Below are 22089 nucleotides of genomic sequence, written 5' to 3'. Positions count from 1 at the left end.
AACTATTTTTACCACACTGTCACAGTATAATGTTTCCTCATAAAGCTAGTTCCATTGTAGATCCTCGGAGCGCATCGCTGCGTGGCCAGAATATCAGCACATGAACTCTTTTGATCGCAGAGCCGACCCGTAACCCATTGTAGGTAGGTCTCTTTAATAACTGATTAACTGTACTTCGATTGGTCCCACTAGCTTGTTACTGATATCTGTTCTCGTAAAGCGCTATTAATGAGTGCTCCTCTTTTGTTTTAAAGTTGGTTAATGTGTTTTTTCTACAGATTTTAATTTATCCCCAGGTTGGTATGGCTTAGACATAGTAACGGAATACGACCGAAGCGCTGGACGCTGCGGAAAATGGAATCCGCTGAAAATCGACCCTAGGAGCCACAATTTACCACAATGTTCTCTGCTTCGGGTGAGTATAAGTATGAAAAATACAATATGCCATTATGATATTTTTAGATGTAAATGTATCTTGTAAATTACTATAATTGTAAAATGAAATAAAACCTTGTTTCAATCCACAGGGAAAACGGATGTGATATACCATAATTGGTCAATCGTTCGTTTTGACTTCTTCGAGATTCTATTACTGAGCATATTTTAATTAAGTTTGATATATGAAGATAAAACACATAACATAGGATAGCTATATATGTACCATTGCACAGGCATGTATTGCATATCAATGTACAACTCAAAGACACTTATTTATACTAATTAATAACTGTTCATTATTCCTATGATTTTTTATATAAAATGAAAATGTACCATCGGATCTTTTGTTCACGACGTTATGAAATATATTTTTTCCTTATGGAGCGTATATATTAATGACTGTTTTTGTATAAAATACTGCTTTTATGGGAGCTTACTTTGTATTTTCCAATATAGCAAATGTCACTTGTATCATTATTGTGAAATCCCTATTTGCGTCAATTTCTTTTTAAAGACCAGGCTGATAAACCAAGCTTTCTTTATAGTTTTGTTAACATACTCTATTTTACGAGCGAAGTATCTCCGATCCCAATAAATGTCTTTCATTTGCTGAAGTATAAGAGAGAACGCCTTTCTGTGACAAATTATTTTCCCATTTACTTGAAGGTCAGTTTCCTTATAAAACGCTAAAAGCAATAGAACTTTTTTTTTTATAAAAAAATGATTTCTAGGGCAGCCATTTCATCATCATTATTAAGATATGAATGTCCGCCTATTTAGATTATGTTCCCAAGGTAAGTTATATACAAACTGATCGAATCGCCTAACCCTTTTTTCTACACAAATGTTACAAACTAATTAACCGAGAGATATCATTTTACAGCTGATAGAATCGTTAAATTGAAAATATTGACAAAATATAATTTAGCACCCATGTATCACTACACTCTATTAGAAGTGATAGCGGTCTGTTTAGCCGACCTTCGGGGATATGGATTTGTACAATTGTATTTGAAATTGGTATTGGACTATGGACAATCAGTATTGACACATTAAATGTGTGTTTACACCTGGATTAGATTTCTTTAAACATTCTGTCGGAAAATGTTAGTTTGGGATTTAAATTTTGTTAGCCTATGTTGTTGATATTTATATTGCTGGTCAATATAATGTTAAGTCCGGTGACTTTATGACGGATGAGCGACCATCCCATTTCATTTTATGTATGACTTTTAATGTCAGATACATACTAACAAACTGAAATACTGTATAGTAGGTTATTTTCATGGGTCAAGCTTTTCGCGATTTGACATTAAAGCAAGGAAATAGAATTTCATCTGGGGTTTTTTTTTTAATTTGCGCTTTCGGGCTTTAAAGGCCCGCTACCTTTACAAAACGGCTCTGTAATTTTTAATTTTTCAAAATGGGATTATAGAACGAGATAGATAATTTTGTAGAGTTGTAAATTTTATCCTGTCATATGACAATCGATTAAAATAAATAAATGCATTTTGTTAAAACAAAAAGAGAAAATTCCTTATACAAAATATACTTGCAGAGCATCTACTCTGTTGAAATAATACAATATGAAAATGTCTCCTTGGTTATCTGTTCGGCGAGAAAAGTGTCAATACTTTTTCAAGTATTGCAATAAAAAGAGAAAAATCATCCGGATTTTAAATAGATTGTGAAATAAAAGCAAAATTATTTTTAAAATATGCTAAAGCCTTAGGTATTATAAAAAAAAACTAGCCGGTAAAACCATCAGAATTGTAAAATAAGACGCTGTTGAAATCATCATATTAATAAAACATAAAATGAGAAAAGCATCAGATTTAAAGAAAAATAATGAAACCATCAGGATTGAAAAAAAAGTTGATAAAAACCAACTTGATTGGAAAAACGTTGGTAAAACTATCAGATTTGCAAAAAAAAAGATGAGAAAACGATAAAACGAGTAAAAAGGAAATGATAAAACTATCAAAATTGTAAAGCAAAGTTAATGAAACCATCAGAATTATAAATTATAAATCAATAATGAAACTATCACGATTGTGGAAAAAAAATCCCCAGAATCGTAAAAAAAACTGTGAAAACCGTCAGAATTGTAAAAAGACACGACAAAAACTTCAGAACTGTAAAAAAAAATAAAAAGTTAAAACCATCGGGTATAGGAAATTTTCCTCTGGTCTACTTCCGAAATCTGGCACGTCCTTAAATGACCCTGATTGTTGATAGGACGTAGTAACCATAAATATATAAAACCAAATCCCTGATCCTTGTAACACCAATCTACAGTAACATTACACAGGCCGTATGTGTTAACTGACCGGGTGACGACCGCAGCCTGCTCTACACAGGCAGATTAAAGGATTACTGCCTCAATGGTTTAATTAAATGCCAATTCCACACACAATCAAAATGTTAATTAGCAAAATGTATGCTTTATTTTCATTTGAAATAAAAATATGTTTTTTCATTCTAAAATTTGGCAAGAGTTTTATTGACCAGAAAACATTTTCTATTGGGCAAGCAAGAGGCAAGCACGTATATATTCAGTTCAACATTACTTAGCCGTATGTTCTGATGAACACAGGTAAATATTGTTCTATTATCAATTATTAGTTAAGTGTGCTGTAAATCATACAGTTTATGTATGGTAACTGTACCACTTTAAATGTGAACCGAGACTAAAATGCATCTGATTGATCAAACCTCTTCTACCCTTACCAAAGGCGTTGTTAAGGTAAATGCTGCGTATTATTAACTTATTTAGGATATTTAAACGAACAAATAGAGACAAAAAAATCTTTAAATACCTGATTGGTATCTTTGTTATTTTTATTTTTCATTTTTTTTACTTCTCCGCCTATTTCATTAAATTGATATCATCTTATACAATTACAAGGTGTCCAGGTACGAATTGAAGCATATCTGATTCTACCGGTATCAAATAAACAAACTTGAATCATGCCATGGTCTAAATTTTAGATTAAAATTTGTTTATGTCCTATACTGTTATCGTCTGTTTGAGCCTGGCTTTGGTGTGGATACAATGTCTCATTATTCGCCATTATACCATAACATCGTGCCTACCGGTTGACATTGATAATCTTGGGAACAAATATTAACTCAGCCATTTAAACTTGTAGATCGAATTTGTACACAAAGCTATTTCCATCCTGCAGCATAACAGTATTCCAAGCCCAGTGATAAGGACACTATAACTGATAACTTTCATTTACAGACTGACCATTCACTGTTTCCGGCCTGCTTTACTCCAGCATTGCCATTTACAAGGAAGAATTCTACATTATTTTGAGGTTTGGCCTCGCACTATGATCTACAGACATGGAATTCGCCAGCTTTCTATGGAGGATGGAATTCTGTTGTGAATCATCTTTGTTTGGAATTAAAATTTAATGGATAGTGATTTCAGGAAATCAATCAAAATGTGACGTTGAGTTGTCGCTTTTTTCCTAGCACCAAACACAATAATTAGTAATATGTGACACTTGTAATAGATACATATTTGGTGGCGGTAGACTTTTTTTATTTTGTGTTTTAATCATTAGAGTATTGAACTTCACTATGACAGTGACTCTTCTCGGAAACAGGGCCACCTCGCCCAAACACATTAATATTCCAAGGACCTTACGCAAGTTACAGCCAAATTACAGTGATGCGCACGCACCTCGGTCGGGAAGGATGCTTCCTGTCCCACCAAGTAAACCACCGGAAGCCAACACTGGTGCTCGTCACACACGTGCCTTGCCTAGAGTTCCCCGGCCCATGGGAACATCAGTAACAGCAATATCGGTCAACATCCTTACGAGTACAGATTCAATGCCTCCCCAGAACCGCGACATTAACCCTGCCGCTGTACCCACAATTCCACGGCATTCCCGCCAACTTCCAAAACTACCAGCCACAGGAAGCAAGACCCAAGGGAGGAAGACGTATATGGTGGAGATGTACCATGCTGAAGGTGACAAGTTCATGGCAGATGCAGAATACGAAAAGGCTATGGACTCCTACAGCTCAGTAAGTATCTAAGATATTTTTGTTTTAATTCAAATCTAGAAATATATGGATAACTTTGAAATCATATCTTTAAACAAGGTCATGACAGATGCATAGTACGAAAAAGCCACGAATTCCAACAGTTCAGTCGGTATCTTTGGTTTTCTTTTTTAAAATGAAATATAGATAAATCATTTGAAAATATATTTTTAAAAAATCTAAGTATGCATTCAATAAATATTTTGTCCCATTTTCATTTTTTATTGTAATGTACCGCGAAATTTATTTGGCTGACTAAAATAAAACGTTTATTTGAAACAGGAAGCACATACACTTAAGTAGCCCAAATGTTTATCTCAATAAGCACTATGTATTTTGTCAGTTGTTTTTGGCGAATAGTGGTGGAAACGCTGATGTGAAAATCATGTTTCTCATAACTTAATAAATCTCCCTAAGATGCGCATTGGATACATGTATACAAAATGTATGCTTTATGTAAGATCGTATATTGCTAAGCCAGTTGATTGAACTTCGGGATACAAAAATGCAATGTTTTAGTTAGGTATATTTTGGACTATATTATTAGCACGTTCAAAGTAAATAAAACATATGTTTATTGACAAGACTATTTTTGTCAGTTGTTTTTGGCGAATAGTGGTGGAAACGCTGATGTAAAAATCATGTTTCTCATAACTTAATAAATCTCCCTAAGATGCGCATTGGATACATGTATACAAAATGTATGCTTTATGTAAGATCGTATATTGCTAAGCCAGTTGATTGAACTTCGGGATACAAAAATGCAATGTTTTAGTTAGGTATATTTTGGACTATATTATTAGCACGTTGAAAGTAAATAAAACATATGTTTATTGACAAGACTATTTTTGTCAGTTGTTTTTGGCGAATAGTGGTGGAAACGCTGATGTAAAAATCATGTTTCTCATAACTTAATAAATCTCCCTAAGATGCGCATTGGATACATGTATACAAAATGTATGCTTTATGTAAGATCGTATATTGCTAAGCCAGTTGATTGAACTTCGGGATACAAAAATGCAATGTTTTAGTTAGGTATATTTTGGACTATATTATTAGCACGTTCAAAGTAAATAAAACATATGTTTATTGACAAGACTATTCCAAAGTAGTTAGATTACTGCTGAATCTATGTTGTTTGTAATGTAGATGACTTCAACTGATAATTACTTTGATATCATAATAATTTGTATAACTGTTTTTTTCGCGATTTCGTGGGGCTTAGGCGTCGCAAAAATGATCAGGAAAATAATTAAAAATGCATGAATCATATAATGATTATTAGCATGGTTGCAGAATTTTCATGCGTTGAAATTAATATGCTCGTTTTAAGTCGAGATCGCATTTTAACCCATAAAAACGTATATACGTAATGGTATAATTAGTACATTTACTTTGCCATATGTGACCTGAAAATACACGATTAATTGACACATAAAATTTATATTGATTCTAAAATTAGGTGCTGAAATTCGGGTTTTAACTTCCTCTTAGATACAAGGTATAATTTTAACTTGAATTAATTTTGCCCAAATCTTTAGATTTTCCCAAAATAAAAAAAAATCATATCAAGCCATTTTAACCGAAACTACTATTTTATGTTACTGAAAATTAGGGCATGAAACAATAATAATGTTTTTCATGTCTACTCCTTAATTAATAAGTATGATAAAATGTGCTGATCCGAAATAGAATTTCTCCAGGTCAACCGATCAAAAGAAAGATTCTTTTATAAGAAATTCTTTTATCAACATTCGGTTAGAGTTACTATTGACTTGCATGTTATCTGAAATAATGTACGGGAAGGATTAAGATTAACTTGTTTCTATACGTTGAGTGAAAAACTAGGATTGACTATTTGACTTGCCACCGTTGCTGAGTGCTTCAAGATGACTCTTACACACACTTATCAGGAAAGGGCTGGAAAGGACTTGTAACGTATTGTCAGCCTGTTTAAATATTGACCTCTTGATACATTGACGCCTTGCCTACAACAAGCATTTGAATCTGGTGATTTGGTTCGGTCGTAACTACAAGTCTACATGAGATACTATAAACCGACTTCTTTTCGCGGCGTCTTAATTTTGCGGCAATTGATATTCACGATTTATAGTCTAAACATCATGGTACTCATCTTGTAGTTAAACTTGTTTGAAATATTTTATTCTGTATTTGCATGTTACAGAGTTAGCTCCTTTATGGGTAGGTATCGATTGTTACGTCATTATTTTGTGAGCACAATTCACGTCGTTTTCTCCGAAAACTATGACGTTACGCTCACAAATACATTACGTCACAATCAATACCTACCCGATAACTCTGTAATATGCAAATACAGAATTTCCCCAAATTTCATTCGCATGCGAACAACGCGAAATTTTAAACCCACGCAAAAAAGGTTGATTTACAGTACCAGTTATTTGTAAAGAAAGCTGTTACCTGTAAGAGATTGGGTGAATATGGTTTTTTTCTCGCGCCTCAAAGATATATTAAAACCATCGATAAACGTGTACAGTGTAAAATAATCCCGTCTTGGAAATCCTGGTTCAGAACCGATTAATTATTCCATCTGCGCCGCGAATTTAGTCATTCTGCGTAAAAGTATAGTCCGGTTATAACAAAGAAAAACAATGATGAATCGGATCGGTACACACTGTTTTAATAATTAAAAACCAAACAATGCATGATAAATGACTGAATGTACATATTTCTAATAATATTGATTTTCTGAAGCGTTGGACGTCACCGATTCGATAATGTGACGTCACATGCACGGACTATTACATGAATGGCGTAAAATTCCGCCAAAAAACGCGTTAAGGTACCAGACAGATCGGACGAGGTAGAAAAATCTAGCATTGGGTATCATGTGAGATTCCTCTATCCGAATTTCGAGATTATCTTTTCCCTATAGCAACCACAGGATATCGATGTGAAGTATGGAAAAAAAGTTTATTATTTCAGTAATCGCGAAAAAAGACCCAATTGCGAATATATACTTTTGATAAAAAAATTTAAAAAAAAAGTAGTGACATCAGTTTAAATGATAAAGGAAGCGATACACAATTCTGTAGTTACAAAAACCAAGGGATAGGTATAGCGGATTTTTTAAAATTATACTGAAGATAAAAGATGGGGTCCCACACAATTGTGCTTAAATTTCTTTCTCCGAAAACATATTTCATTTTTATTTTCATGTTTGTTTCCTTGGTTGCGAGTTTTAAGCTTTGCAATATCATAAAAAATAATGGTGTTTTAGTGAAATAGCATGCAGTAACAGTGAACGGGTTTGAAATAATATTGATATCATAATTGTTTGATTTTTAAATTTGTTACTTGTTAAATTTTCAGATTTAAATTGTAATGATATGCAATATAACTTATACAACCTATGGGAATTACAAAAAATAAATTATGTTCATAGAAAACGATAATCTATCACAAATACGCTTGAACATGTGTTCTGCAGTAATGAAATGAAACCTTAAATGTGCATGTTATTTACTACATAAATAAATAAAAAGTCTCGTATGCAAATATACTTGTCAGGAATCCCCTCATATTATATTCTTCTTAAAGTGAACAGTCGGGCAAGGATGGCTAAAGTCGGTAAAAATGGTGTGAATGTATCCAGAATAATTTCTTATGGAATAGAAAAATAATTTTCTCGTCAAAATCTGTCTGCGCACGTAGAAATTAATTTAAAGTATAGGAATCCTAAAACGTCCTCCCGGCTGACTATGCCCGTGGTTACATTTCCACGCAGCCTCGCTTTCAATGCTTTCACCTTTTCTTTATTTCAATGGTCAGAACTGGAAAACGTAAGCAGATCTTGACCGTCGTATTATATTTAATATGTGAGAACTTTTGGAAGGCCAATGAACGCATTTTCACTTTAAACATCATGGAGACAATTACATACATTACAATAAAACAAAACTTCAGCAGGTCTATAATTATCAATAAGCTGGCAATACCTCTCAGATATCATAAGTTGTTATACCTATATTGATAGTGTTTGATTAATGTTAAATATAACGAATCTGATATGTACATGTATATTGGTAAATATTTATCAGCTACTAATCTTTATGGTTTTATTCGTTCTCTTATTGTTTTAAAGTAAGCAGTGATTCTAGATTATTTTACTGACACTCGATTCTACCCTACATAATACAAATTTCTATAATTATAACGCTTAATCGATACCACCTAAACCATTCATACGATCCAACATTCATTAAAAGGCCGCGTAGACATTTTAGTATGTGTGCTATCACTGTTTATTTTCTATAATAAGGACAAAAGCCTGTCGTGTTGATAATTTTGTACACGATATTTAGTTTCACAATAAGTAAACACCGAAATTAATAAAGGGACGGGACCACCGGGTCCTTTGTGTGAAAAATGGAAATCGATTCATGTTGATAAAAGGGCCATATGACACAGATTATGTTGACGAAATTGTGATATGGACACTCGAGCTTACAGGCATTTTCTTAGTAATAGGGAATACCCAACAAAATGAAAAATAGACCTTCGAAATGTGTGCATATAGAAAATTGATCGGTAAGGTAGGATGTTCACCAGGCCACTGGTTGGCTTCCTAATTATGAATTTCAAAATTAGAAATGTTTTCTGACAGGTAATTATCCCTAACTAACCTTGATATGAATTTGAAAGTCCAGACTGAACATTAGGTTAAAATCATTTTTGATAACGAAGAGTGTAGGTAAACGATCAGAATTTAAAGATGCTCCACCGCCGACAGAGCATATATGATATTAATCATTTGAACAATAATTAGTGTTAAATCGTGTATATATATGTCTAATTAACACAAAAAATAATACAAAATAATTTATTTTCCTTTGGTGCATGAACAATCAGTACTTCATTCCATATAGGATATAGTGCGACGGAAATTTTTCGGGATGCAATTAATTATTTTTTATATTTTTAACTTGAAGTAAAATTAGAAGGTCAAACTTTTCAATAGTGGTAATGGTGCAAACTAAGTAACTTTTGCAGCTGAAGAAAAATACTAAATCGTCTGTTCCTGTTTTTGATAGTGAAAACATACCATTTGTCAGCGGTGGAGCATCTTTAAGGATTTTCTGTGCAAAATGCACCTATTTTCAAAATGACTGCCCTAGTTGGAGTTGAAGGACAAGATCTAGTGTTACAACACAATAACTTAATAATATTGAGCTGTTTTGATAATCCATTACAAAGCATTGCTTGGTTTAGTTGGTTGGTCTCTGACAGGCTATGGGAGGTGTATCGTCCAACGATAGGCTCTATAATCAATTCTCTTGATACGATAACATAAACTGTACATATACTAATTAGTAGAATACACTTAATATGACATTATAACAAAAGGGAAAAAAACATAAAATGTTTATGTTATAATATTTACAAAATGTCAAAATATGTACTGAAGCGAAGAGAGAAATGTCTATGTTATTTTTCATGAAAAACATATTTACCAAAATCTATTTCCACGATAATCTCATCGCTGCTTGATATATATTTCTCAACGTAAAGAGAGACACGATTTCTAATATGGCTATCAAGTATTAAACCGTCCTATTAATTAATCATATGGATTATCCCACTAACAATAAATAGTCGTCTTAGGTCGTATAGAGCTTAGTGCCTGGCCTAGGTTAATCTCTTTCACCTGATCACATAACATAAACTGTTATTTAAGTAACGTAGCGTAACACAATCACTATATTTAGATATCATATTGAAGAAACTTACTTCGAAAGGATATAGAACTTGTAAAAGGATAGCAATGCAAGTTGTTCTGTTTTACGGGATGTAGGATACTCGATTTATAATATGAAACTTATCTTGATGGAGGGCCGGTTCCCTGCCACAGGGGCGGCCAAACGAAAGGTAATCATATGTTGTATTTTGTCTTACATTTTATGATAAACGAATGTGTAAATTGTCATACTCAGCACTTACTTACCATCTTACCATTCCATCATTCACAGCCAACAAATCCAATACATTATCGACACCTAAAATGGCATATATTTTAAAACTTTAAATATGAAACATTCCACAATAGTTACCGAGTTTTTTTGTGTGTTTTCGCAGGCACTGAAACTTGTACCTGAAAATAAGGAAACATTTGTTGCCCGATCACGCTGTAATCAACTTCTTGGCCGGAACAGGAAGGCGATGCTTGATGTGGACTCGGCATTGGCATTGGATCCGGTCTGTCATGAGGTAATGGATTTTAGCTAGCCTAACAATTCGAAGATAAACTAGTGTAAAACACTTTTATAACGAACTCGCTTACAACGAATTCATTATTATAACGTAAACAAGTTATTTCTTTCAATGTTCTCATTAGATGTTGGTAATATTTGTATATCGAACTATGCTTATTTCGAAGGTTTCTAGAAGTTTGGTATAGCCGTGTTTTACTGTACATATTTTTCCATTTCACATTTAACGTCTCCGTTAATAGCTGATCAAATCAAATTTAGTAAATATATAGAGACGAACAAATATACGCTGTCATCTGGAAGATCACTTAAAACAATTAATATTGGTTATCGACACTATTCCTCATACCATCACTTTCAAGTAATTGATGAATGTGTAAATTTTGTTTCAAAATCATCTGATGAATGATGAACGTTCGGTCGTAGACTTACCTAAAAATGATATCAGTTTATATTAATAATGATAGACATTAGTAATCTTCATTCCTCATAGTACCACTTTAACTACCAATGTTAAATTGTAGAAAATGCCCCAAAGTTAAATGCTGGGTGATATTTTATTACCAAACCAAGTTAACAAATAAATTCCGGAAAACAAGCCCCCGCCAATACGTTTTTTAAAAAGAAATCACGAAATTTCACATCCGCAAAACTTAACAACTTTGCAGTAAACTATTGTTGATCGATATATTCTAACGACATGCCACGTGCAATAGGATTAAGATCATCGGATTACTTAATACAGCAAAGGTTAGATCTCGCATCAAAATACCATTTTTCCATAGTTTAACGTATCTATATATAAGCATGTGGTTTATGTGTAAATTGATAACATTTAAATGTGCCCCTCAGTATAAAACAAGTCATTGTTTATGGGTGGTTTGAACCGTTATCGTTGAGTTTACAAAACAAAACGAGGCCAATGAATTAGTAAATAACTGGTACGAAGCAGTTGGATGGATGATAAGAACTCTGTCGTGGCCCTGATTGCCAATGCGATAACGAGGAGGCGCTCCAGAATCGGTTGAGGGAACATACTCCTATCGCTGACAATCAATATAAGATTATTGGACGACAGAGTCAAAAACAAATAATAAGCCACTACAAACAAGGTTGCGACATAATGCGTACGATTCGGGTTGTTTGATGTGAATATGTTCATTACGAATATAGATATTACGATGTGATTCAAATCGACTTTATATCTATGAGTAATTCTCCGATGTTGTTTAAGGAAACGGAAGCTGGAGATTCCGAAGTTTATATAACGACAATCTGTTCACCGATTTAAGATATGATTGTAGAACCGTTTATTTTCGTGTTACTGATATTATCGCAACAGATCGACATTGTAGCGATGTGTGACCCGTTAAAAAATTAGGAAATGGATGCATAATGCTTTTATAACCAGATCATAATTTTCAATTTGAACAAATTGGGTTTTTTCTCTCTCATTTTAAAAGGAAATCCTAGCCCGCTAAGATAACTGTCATACAGCCTCTCGTCTCTATAGGTGGCGAGGGGGAGGGGATAAACGTGATCTCAAAAAATTCATAGCAACAACACGTATAAATGTTTACTTTTGTTGAGCTGTTGGTACAGCTTATTGCACCACAAAGTGACCTAATCACAGTTACCTCCGATACTGGGCGGTCATCCAGCTGCACAGTTTAATTTTAATCTAATTAAGTGTCGATTTCGTTTAAGTATTGATTTGACACCAGTAAATATTGGCTAACTGTATGCATTCCGTTTAAATCAGATTAAATTTTCAACCGTATCAAACATCGGGAAAATGGCCAGATATGTAATATGCTTAATGCACTGTTTTGACAACAATAATATTTGCGTCATTGTTTAAGAAGTGTCCTGATAGAAATAAAAAAAATAAAATCCAAAATATTTTGAAATGGAACAAAATCTGAAAACAACACGGTCATAAAAAATATAAAGTAAAAATTATTTAAATTTTTATTTTAATAAATTCTGGAGTCACAAAATTTTATTATGAAATTTTATGACACATTGTTAACATCATAAATCACAAATACATATGTGTCTCTTAATATTTTAAATGTAAATACAAGATGAGGTTGGTAATCTTATAATGTACAAAATCTTGTCAGCTTATAATTTCCTAGTCTTTCTTTAATAAACTAGTATTAAATATTTAAGAGCGGATCATATTATCTTTCCCGGTTTCGTCACTATTACCGTGCAGTTGTTGATAATCACTACGCCAAGAACCTACCAAATCCTTTAGATTGTTTACATTGTAATACAATGTTAAATTAATTTTATAGTGTAAATAAACCAAGGTATAATTACATGTATATCCGTATTAGTAATTAAATCCAAGATTAGTTTATCTACATATTGGTAGATAAATCCAATGTCAGATTATGTCTGAAGGCAGATGTCAAATGAGATATCAAGCTCAATATTACTGCTCTTAGACCCCTCCCCAATCTATTTGATCTGCGTTAGGTGTTCCCAGCTTGTTGACATACAGGTAATTTTGCATTTGTATGGTCTTTAATTCCTGATACATTTGTACATGTATTGTACTTAAAGATGCTCCACCGCCGACAAAGCATAAATGAATACATCATTTGAACAATAATTGGTGTTTAATCGTGTATATATATGCCTAATTAAAACAAAAAATAATATGAAATAATTTTTTTCGCTTTTGGTACATGCGCAATCATTACTTCATTCCATATAGGATATAGTGATACGGAATTTTTTCGGGATGCAATTAATTCTTTTTCATATTTTTAACTTAAAGTAAAATTAGAAGCTCAAATTTTTCAATGGTGGTAATGCTGTAAAGAAAGTAACTTTTGCAACTGAAGAAAAATACTAAATCGTCTGCTCCTGTTTTTGATAGTGAAAAATACTATTTGTCAGCGGTGGAGCATCTTTAATATTATCTAGAAGCCTTTTTTCTATTTTACTTTGGAAATGAAGTATTAATGGTATTAAAGGCAGCATTTGGTGAATTCAGGCAGAAATAGTCTTCTAAGACATGTGATTATTAGCCAAACTAAATCCCCATACATTGCATGCGAACGATAGAACCTATATCCCGACATCTATCTTACATGTATACCACTCGACCCTATAGTTATTCATAAAAATATAGTGTATGTTAGTAATTATTAATTTTTGTTTTATTGGTGATTGTGAACATAGTAACAAAAAGTTAGAAAATAAACAAATCTGTTGGTTTTATATGTCGATCTAATAAGAACGTCAGTCTATGTAAAGTTTCTGACTATTTTGGTTGATATATGATAGTTGTTTATTGTTAACAATCAAACAAACCATGGCATTTTCTTTGCATCAATACAACTTTTCAAACGTGTTAATTTAGATTAATTAAAAAAATAAACGTCATGTTTTATCTATTATTTCTATATGAGTTCTTATCTTTTATAAATGACTTAAAATGAATATACTGACTAGATTAATAACAAAGATGAATGCTTTGTATCTTTCAGGCACTTTTCCAGAAAGCTGAATTGCTCTTTTTAGAACGTAACTATGAGTCGGCACAAAAGTACTACAGTAAAGTATGTGCACAGAGACCGGATGTACGTAAGTTCCAGGAGGGACTAGACAAGGCAACAGAAGCTCTCGGCAACATTTCTGGTAAGTTTATTTTTTTGTGTGATTATTAAGTAGTCCTGAACATGAAGAAGAAAGATCTCTTTTGCTAAGCATGTGCTTTTGTATTTCTTTCAATGTTAACATGCAATATATAACATTTTTCTTGCAATGAAACAGGTCGAGGAAGAAAGTTGTCACAGGCAGACGCATCTATGTTGGTAAATAAATCCAAGGTAAGACATTTATTTGGATAAATACATGTAAATGTAATGTAAAAGTATGTCTTTATTGGTAAATATCATTATATATCTATAAGGATGGTAAATAAATCCAAGATAAGATTTCAAGGGTTTTTCCACATTCCATACTAAATGTAACTTAACTTGACTCCTGCTAATGCTATCTGATTACTGTTATTCAACCATTCCAGCCTGTTGACCTTTAACCGGTAATAGACAGTGCTACCATTTTGTCATAAAAATACTCTTCACTTTTTACAATGTATAAGACATCGACCTTAGTATGCCAGTATAAACATGTATATATATATAACCAATTCTCATATTTGCTATCTTAATTCCAGAATCGCAAGGATCCAATCAGAAGAAGGGAGAGAAACAACGTTGCAAAGCTGTCCCCTATCGCAAATTCTGTAGAAAGAGATGGGCCAACCCCAACATTTCCACAGAGACACCAAAATCCCTTGGCCAACATGGAAAAGGGGCGTGGCCATGATGACAATCGAAGCCACTCCCCTGCCACACCGACTAATGTCCCGGATGAAAAGGATGTAACAGAGAGGCGGATAAAAGAAGTCTTAGGGAAGATGTACAGCGATAAAAAGTACCTAGAGAAACTTATTGAACAAACAGGTGCGTAAAATTCATTGAAAATATTGGAACGTTTGTGATTAGCCTTACCTTTACGCTTTTTGTACGTGTCAGCACTCACAATTAGGGCTCTACCATGACGTCATCTTTTACATCGGCTATCCTACATTATCTTACTTGTATCTTTTTTATATGACATTGATATTAGCATTATTCAGGTGGAGTAAAGAACAGTCAAACCTACCGTATTGCCCACCTTTAGTTCAAAATCCAAAATGGTCAAACTTCAACACAATTTGACCTGCATATAAAGTTTTTGTTGTTATAAAGTCCATTTCTGGATCCCATTGATTTGCAGCAAACTCTTAACGGAAAATATGATTTGATGCATGCAATAGGGACTTGTCTTGTTTAAAACATTAAAATGGTTTTCATATACACTGTTTTCTTCTATTGCAGATGTTCCACGTGGCAGTGTGGATCTAACCAATATGGCAGAGACGGGTTTGAACTTTTTGTACGATCGCGTGCTGTACTGGGTGAGACAGGGACGGATTATTCCCCCCGAGGCTCCCAACACTCGACCATCTACCATCAAATCTCAGAGTAGTACAGTAAAAATGAAAACTACAAAACAACACAAGGACAGCAAAGATACCAGAGAAAAAGATCCAAAACCACCGGGTTCTTGGTTCAGGTATCTTGATAAGAAAAAGGCCGCTGAGGCTAACACTCGAAAAGCAAATCCTCATCAGTTTCTTCATGTCCTTGAAGGACAAAAGGTTCAGCTAAAGGACTCGGTAGATACACTGCGACCTCAGCGACCAGTGATTCGGCGACCAAAACAAGAAAACACCCTTAAAGCGAAGAGAAAGCGAAACAATACGACCAAGGAACTTCATCCATCATCAGATTCAGACTCAGGGCTCAACATCAGTTTCAGCACTTATAAGGGTACTAGCGACCTTGACCTTAAGTCTAATGGAAGTGCGCGGTATCAGGATTTTACGGCAGAACCTCAGACTCCCTCAAATACTCTGAAACTTCCCAATACAGACATGTCCAAATACAGTCGCGGCCGACGGAGGATCAGAAGAGAGCCGATTGTTTCTTATATCAATAAGGTGATGGAGGATATAGAATTCGGTAAGTATTATAGGAAGTGAAAATCCAAGAGAACATTTAAGGTAAATCACCTGAAATGCATGACAAAAACGGAAATTTCCTGAAAGCTATAGGTATACATTTAATTATCGCAGCTTTTGTATTTGAAACTTACAAATTCATCCATAGGACTTAAAGATTAGCAATACGCTAGAACAAATGAAATACAGCTTATCACTGAATTTCTGACACCTAAAGGGACAGTCTCGTCTTAGGGGGCAGTCTTATCTTTAGAAACATCTTTATACTATTATTTGTCCACTAAAACTTCCACCATTTGAATTGTTATTTTAAGCTAATTATTACATATTCGTTGTATGACATGTTGAAATATTCTGAAGTTTGTGGTACTGTTTAATAACATAAAATCATCAAGTTACTCGCTTATATTTGATGATGTTTATCCTTATAGCCTACGTGGAAGGCAAATACTCCGAATGTGCCAGAAAAGCTGAATCTTGTTTGAACACAATGAATACCTACAATATGGAGGATATTCCGAACGTGATGTCGCTCACAGCCAAGATATACTCGTACATTGGAAACGCTGCCATAGAGATGAGAGATTACGTCACTGGTCTCGAATACCACCAACGAGATCTTGACATCGGCGAGAAATGGTATATGACCTGAAATGTTGATAAATTTCTGTTTTATTTCGGCAATTTATTATTGATGTACTTAAACTGTAAACATGTAATATAACATATATATTGTATACATATCATGATACATTCAGAATAGACATGAAATTTACGCGCTTGCTCTTCAAGCTAAATTTTCTTTTACCTGGTTAAAGACATCGATATAGGTATGAACTTTGAAATCCTGTTGATATTACTTCTATGACCCTAATGAATAGAGAGAAAGGGAGAGTTGTAAGCTTCATTCATCTGTGTACATAAATGTTGTTGACACTATTGTATATAAAACTTGATAGAGGTGACGAATTTCGACGTTTCTGCATGCAACATAAATTGGTAGACATACAAATGTAGTTAAGTAATTGAATAATTATTTCTGGTCTTTTGTTATCAAGCAATGACTCGGAAGCGATATCACGTGCCTTAGGAAATCTTGGCAGAATCTACGTTTTCCAAAGCAAGCATCAAAAAGCCTTGGATGTGTAAGTCAAAATAATCGATATCATAACATCAACGATTTGGTCGATTGATTGATAGGCATCAAATATCAAAGTTCTTTGCCAAATAATGTCAAAATAAAAATCTATTTTTCTGACACTTGTGTTAAAACGGTTAAAGACATGGTACCTGTCTAGGATTGTTCTTTGCCAAGTAATCTTGCCAATCTTGCTTGTTTATTTTTCTTATCTGCCCTATGATCTTACTATTATCGATAACATTGTATATTTGTCTGTCTAATATGTACTTATCTGCCCTGTAATATAACTATTTCCGATGATATTTGGCTACCATAAATCTTACTTTCATCGACAACATTGTGTATTTTTTCGTTTTGTAATTTTCCTATCCTTGATAAATTATAAATGTGTCCTTTCTGTTATCCTATTTTCACCATTGACACTAAATATTTGTCTATTTTGTGTCCCCAGGTTCTCCCGTAAGATACAGTTGTGTACTACCCGAGTGGAGTCTGCCTGGTTGTACCACGAGATTGGGAACTGTTTCCTGGTATTAGGCCAGTACGAGTACGCACGTGAGGCAGCGAGACGGTCTGTAGAAGCGGCCGAGGAAGCACTCGACTGGAACTACCAACTGCAGAGCTCAGTTCTACTTGGGGTAGTGGAAGGTATATTTTCACAATTATTACCGTAATAATTGTAAGTTAGGGTGACTGAAATTAAAATGCTTTTGGTAAAAATGATGGTTCCATATGTTAATGCTTTTGCGTGTAAATGATGAATCCTAGATAAAACATCTACTGTTGAAGAAGAAGAATTTTAGCATGATTTTTTTGTTTTTGTTTCCTTTGATGTTCTGTCAAGTAAAATAACACTGAATCTTAGCTAACAGAGTCGTGGTAAATCATTAAATAACCATTTTGGGCAAAGATTGCGCTGAAAAATTGAAACAATTTTACTTAATTTTTAAGATTGTTTTCCCCTTGCAGTTAAGCTGCGCCAGTATCACGCCGCATTCAACACTTTCGAAAGAGCAATGGATCAGGCAAGGATGCAAGGTAAATTTCGTCCCTTATCCGTCTTTAAGTGTATCTCAAGAGGGGAATGAAATGATTATCAAACAGTTTCAACCATTTCTCCTCCTCTTGCAAGGTACTTTACATCACCATGAGATAATGACTTCAACATACAATCTTTATACCAAGAGAGTAATATTCTACCAACATCATATCACAACCTCAAAATTGTTTAAGAAATATCAGACACATAACATAAAAGAAAACGTTTAATTGACATCCAATATAAACAAATATAAAAAGGTAATGTAATCTTCGTTCAACTGTGCGTGCTCATTCTATTTGCATGCATTCTAAAAGTTTCTATATCAAATAAAAATGTAGTGAATCAGTTATTCATCAAAATAGCTAAACAGGTCCTGTGAATATCAAAAAGTAATTTTGCGTAATATAAACATTGATAAAAACGATTTAACACAAATATGTATTTTCAATACCAGGTGACACCAAAGCAGAGACTGCCATTCGTGACGCTCTGAACGATGTTAACGACAAAATCGTCGAAGAACTTAAAACGAGGTCACGGTCACAGGCCGACTTCACAAGGTCAAGGGCAGACTATGCTAAGTCTCGGGCGGAATGGTCAGATTATTCTAGTATCTATATTCCGGAAGATGATGGTGACGTTTCACTGACAGAAACTGGATATGACACCGAGAATTTACAGTTAGAACTCGACCGTCTGCGAAGCGACCTGGACACGGCCATGTTTGGATCACAATTCCAAAATGGAGGAAGGCGATCAGGTGGCCATATTTCGTCAGAACTCAGGAAATCTTTGCAAAATCTGCAAATGTCAGGACGCAACTCTGTCACAAACTCTGTAATGAGATGCAGCACAGCCCTCGCATAGTTGTGTGTACTACGTCATCAATTTAAGTACAAAGTAGTTGGAAAAAAACTTTTTATGTTTACTTAATTGGGTTTTTTTACTTTAGACTGGATTGATGACATCAGTGGTGCATTTGCATAAAACGATTTACAACGACGAACATTTCGTAGAAATGTGAGAAATGACAACAAAAATGGCTGCCTGACTAATACTTTCTTTTACATTAACAATGTAGCTTACCAGATCGTACCTGTATATTTGTGATTGACGTCAAGATGTGCGCGTAAGTTTCCAACACTGTTTTCTTGATGATTATTAAAATAATATACATCTGGTAACATAATATAATTACAATGATAGCAGTCATGTAATATAAAGTACAATTACTTTCATATTCAGTTACATCAGAAACTGGTTGATTTAGTTAGTCTTAGTATTTCGTTTCAAGATTAAGACTTCCAAAATGATAAGTTGATATGCTATCAACCGAGATTTAATTCTGTAGTAGTTTTAACAGCTAACCATCTCTTCGAATGTGTGACAGTTTTCGTTATCAATATTTCGATTTATTTTCGAGCACGTGGATACGTATCTATATAGACCTTAACAAACTTAAGCTACGAATACAGCCCATAATTGTTGGATTCTTACTTTGTTGTTGGTTACAATCTCCACCTTGTGAATATCTCAATTTCGCAACGAAAACTCATATAAAAGCGATAACACACATTTTAAAACTACTACTAAGTCTAAACCAAAATTACATCAAATAAGAAGGTATAGCATTCATATGGCATTTTTATGTCGACTTGGTGGTGCCAAAATTGTTTCTCTTTAAATCAAGTTTGTTTTCGTAAAAGAGAAGCGAGTTGGCACCCTTACTATCTACGCAAGCGGGCCTTCACAATCAATGAAGGCTCGCAATTTTTTATCAAACATTAAACGCATCTCGTGTAAAGGACAAAGAAACTATTTGTGTCCACAAGCACGATTGTTAAGCTTTATTAGATATATTTTCATTTCGTTTTCGTATTTCGAGTCATAATAAAGCATAACATAACCTAGTTTATTGATATTTTCATATTTTGTATTGTTTTATTGTTTCACTTTGCTAGCAGCAGTCAAAAGTCCATGTTGATTGAGAATGATTATGTAATATTTGTACAATAAATTTACGTTGTTTTCATACTAATTAAGTCTTCATTTTTTTTATCAATTAGCCTTGACATATTTCCTAGCAAAACAGACAGTTATAAAAGATATAGTTATTCAACGCAACTAACACACATAAACCCAGGCCCGAAATAAATGAAGGTCAAATGTGAAATAGGACGTATTTGCAGACAATCTGTATATTACTGTAATATTTGTCTATTTGGCCGCCATCTTGGATTTGTGTGTGTCTTTGCTGTAACAGTCGTATGGCATACGGGTATGAGTAAGATATTCTAACATTGATAATAGTAATAAAGACTCACGAATACAAAATCAAATTTTATGTCAAAAACATAAACAATAACGGTTGTAGGCCTGATAACAGAAAGGGAAACGGACTGTACTTAAAACACATGTTTGCAATGAGTCTCACAACTTAATTTTACTTTACTGAATTATTTAACTTTACTAAATGAGGAAACACGAAACGAACAACAGACAATATTTTCTTAATTCAAAATTTTAAAACGTGCCTTCTTTTTATGAACACTACATATGTAGTGTTCAAAAATTATCTTGGTAAACCAAACAAACGAAATGTAAAAAGTCACACCAGTTAAAATTTACATTAAAACCAGTCGTAAAAGGTTAAAATGATTCAAAACAACCTACGTTTACATTTTGTTATAAATATAAATTTTAGAGACGTTGTTTGTGTGACTCGACCACTTGGAAATTCCGTCTAGCAAAGGAGAATGACTTTGAGATATATGTTTACTTACTGAGTTTCATAGTTTTGCTTATTGAATAGTGAAAATATCATCAACACCAGGAATCTACAAAGCTATTATAAAACATGTTTTGGTTTAAATACATGCAATAACCAATACAGAAAAAAACCATACCCGGTATTCATTGACTGTTACGACAAAGGGCATGATTCATGTTTCCTGAGTTATTATTTCAGCGAAAGTCTTAAATGCACAATCTTTTCAATCTTATTATTATATAAATATAGTGTACGTGTTTGCTGTTTTCTTGAAATAGCCAATTGTGGCGTATGATATGGGTCAGGGGAGGTAACTCCTTTAATATGTGCTGTGACAGCGGGCGAGTACTTTTTATCTCATGCAATATCTGGACAAAAAACTCTAATTAAAAGCTGTCGTCTAACTTTGGCAGCAATAGCCACGTCTTAATAATCAGTCATTTTGATGTGGATTTTTCAAATGCACCTGAGTTCCACTTTAACAAGAAGACACAACACGAATATACCACAACCTCCAAAAATACTGACATCACAATAGATACATGTTTTTTTTTTTTTTTTTTTTTTTTTTTTTTTGGGGGGGGGGGGGGGCTCACATGAAATCTTTCCCGTGGAGTTTTTTAAATTAGGTCCGTAGATACATAGTATCCTTAACGGCCGTCAGTTTCCAAAGAGTGGTTATAGAACAGGTATTGGGCCTCGCATTAAGTTATGTTTAATGACTGATATACAATGTACTTTTTCGCCTTGTTTGCATGACACAGAAGATACCTAATCCAACTCAATGCTGTGAAGATC

The 22089-nt window shown here is 33.8% G+C and overlaps 1 protein-coding gene across 2 annotated transcripts; it reads left to right on the top strand.

Moving 5' to 3' along the window:
* Window positions 1-50: 50 nt before the first annotated feature.
* LOC138321633 (outer dynein arm-docking complex subunit 4-like) lies at window positions 51-20559 on the top strand. Of its 2 annotated transcripts, XM_069265436.1 has the most exons (13): window positions 51-143; window positions 279-415; window positions 3686-4482; window positions 10615-10746; window positions 14255-14405; window positions 14541-14596; window positions 14947-15235; window positions 15653-16339; window positions 16770-16977; window positions 17397-17483; window positions 17931-18127; window positions 18449-18517; window positions 18976-20559. In XM_069265436.1, the coding sequence occupies exons 3-13, from the start codon at window positions 4030-4032 to the stop codon at window positions 19386-19388; spliced, it is 2742 nt and encodes a 913-aa protein (XP_069121537.1). In that variant the 5' UTR covers window positions 51-143; window positions 279-415; window positions 3686-4029; the 3' UTR covers window positions 19389-20559. The 2 variants fall into 2 exon arrangements, with proteins under 2 accessions (XP_069121537.1, XP_069121536.1); XM_069265435.1 differs by lacking the exon at window positions 51-143 and having other exon boundaries at window positions 194-415.
* Window positions 20560-22089: the final 1530 nt, after the last annotated feature.

This window comes from Argopecten irradians, chromosome 4 (assembly GCF_041381155.1).
Source record: "Argopecten irradians isolate NY chromosome 4, Ai_NY, whole genome shotgun sequence".
NCBI classification, from domain to species: domain Eukaryota; kingdom Metazoa; phylum Mollusca; class Bivalvia; order Pectinida; family Pectinidae; genus Argopecten; species Argopecten irradians.
Note: the sequence above shows the minus strand (reverse complement) of the source record. Positions and strands in the feature narration are given on the sequence as shown.

Excerpts from the sequence above, each read along its gene's own strand:
- LOC138321633 (XM_069265436.1), top strand. The coding sequence starts at position 4,030 with ATGACAGTGACTCTTCTCGGAAACAGGGCCACCTCGCCCAAACACATT. Across the intron at positions 14,406-14,540 it reads AGCTCTCGGCAACATTTCTG|GTCGAGGAAGAAAGTTGTCA; the intron begins GTAAGTTTATTT and ends GCAATGAAACAG. Across the intron at positions 16,978-17,396 it reads CTTGACATCGGCGAGAAATG|CAATGACTCGGAAGCGATAT; the intron begins GTATATGACCTG and ends TTTGTTATCAAG.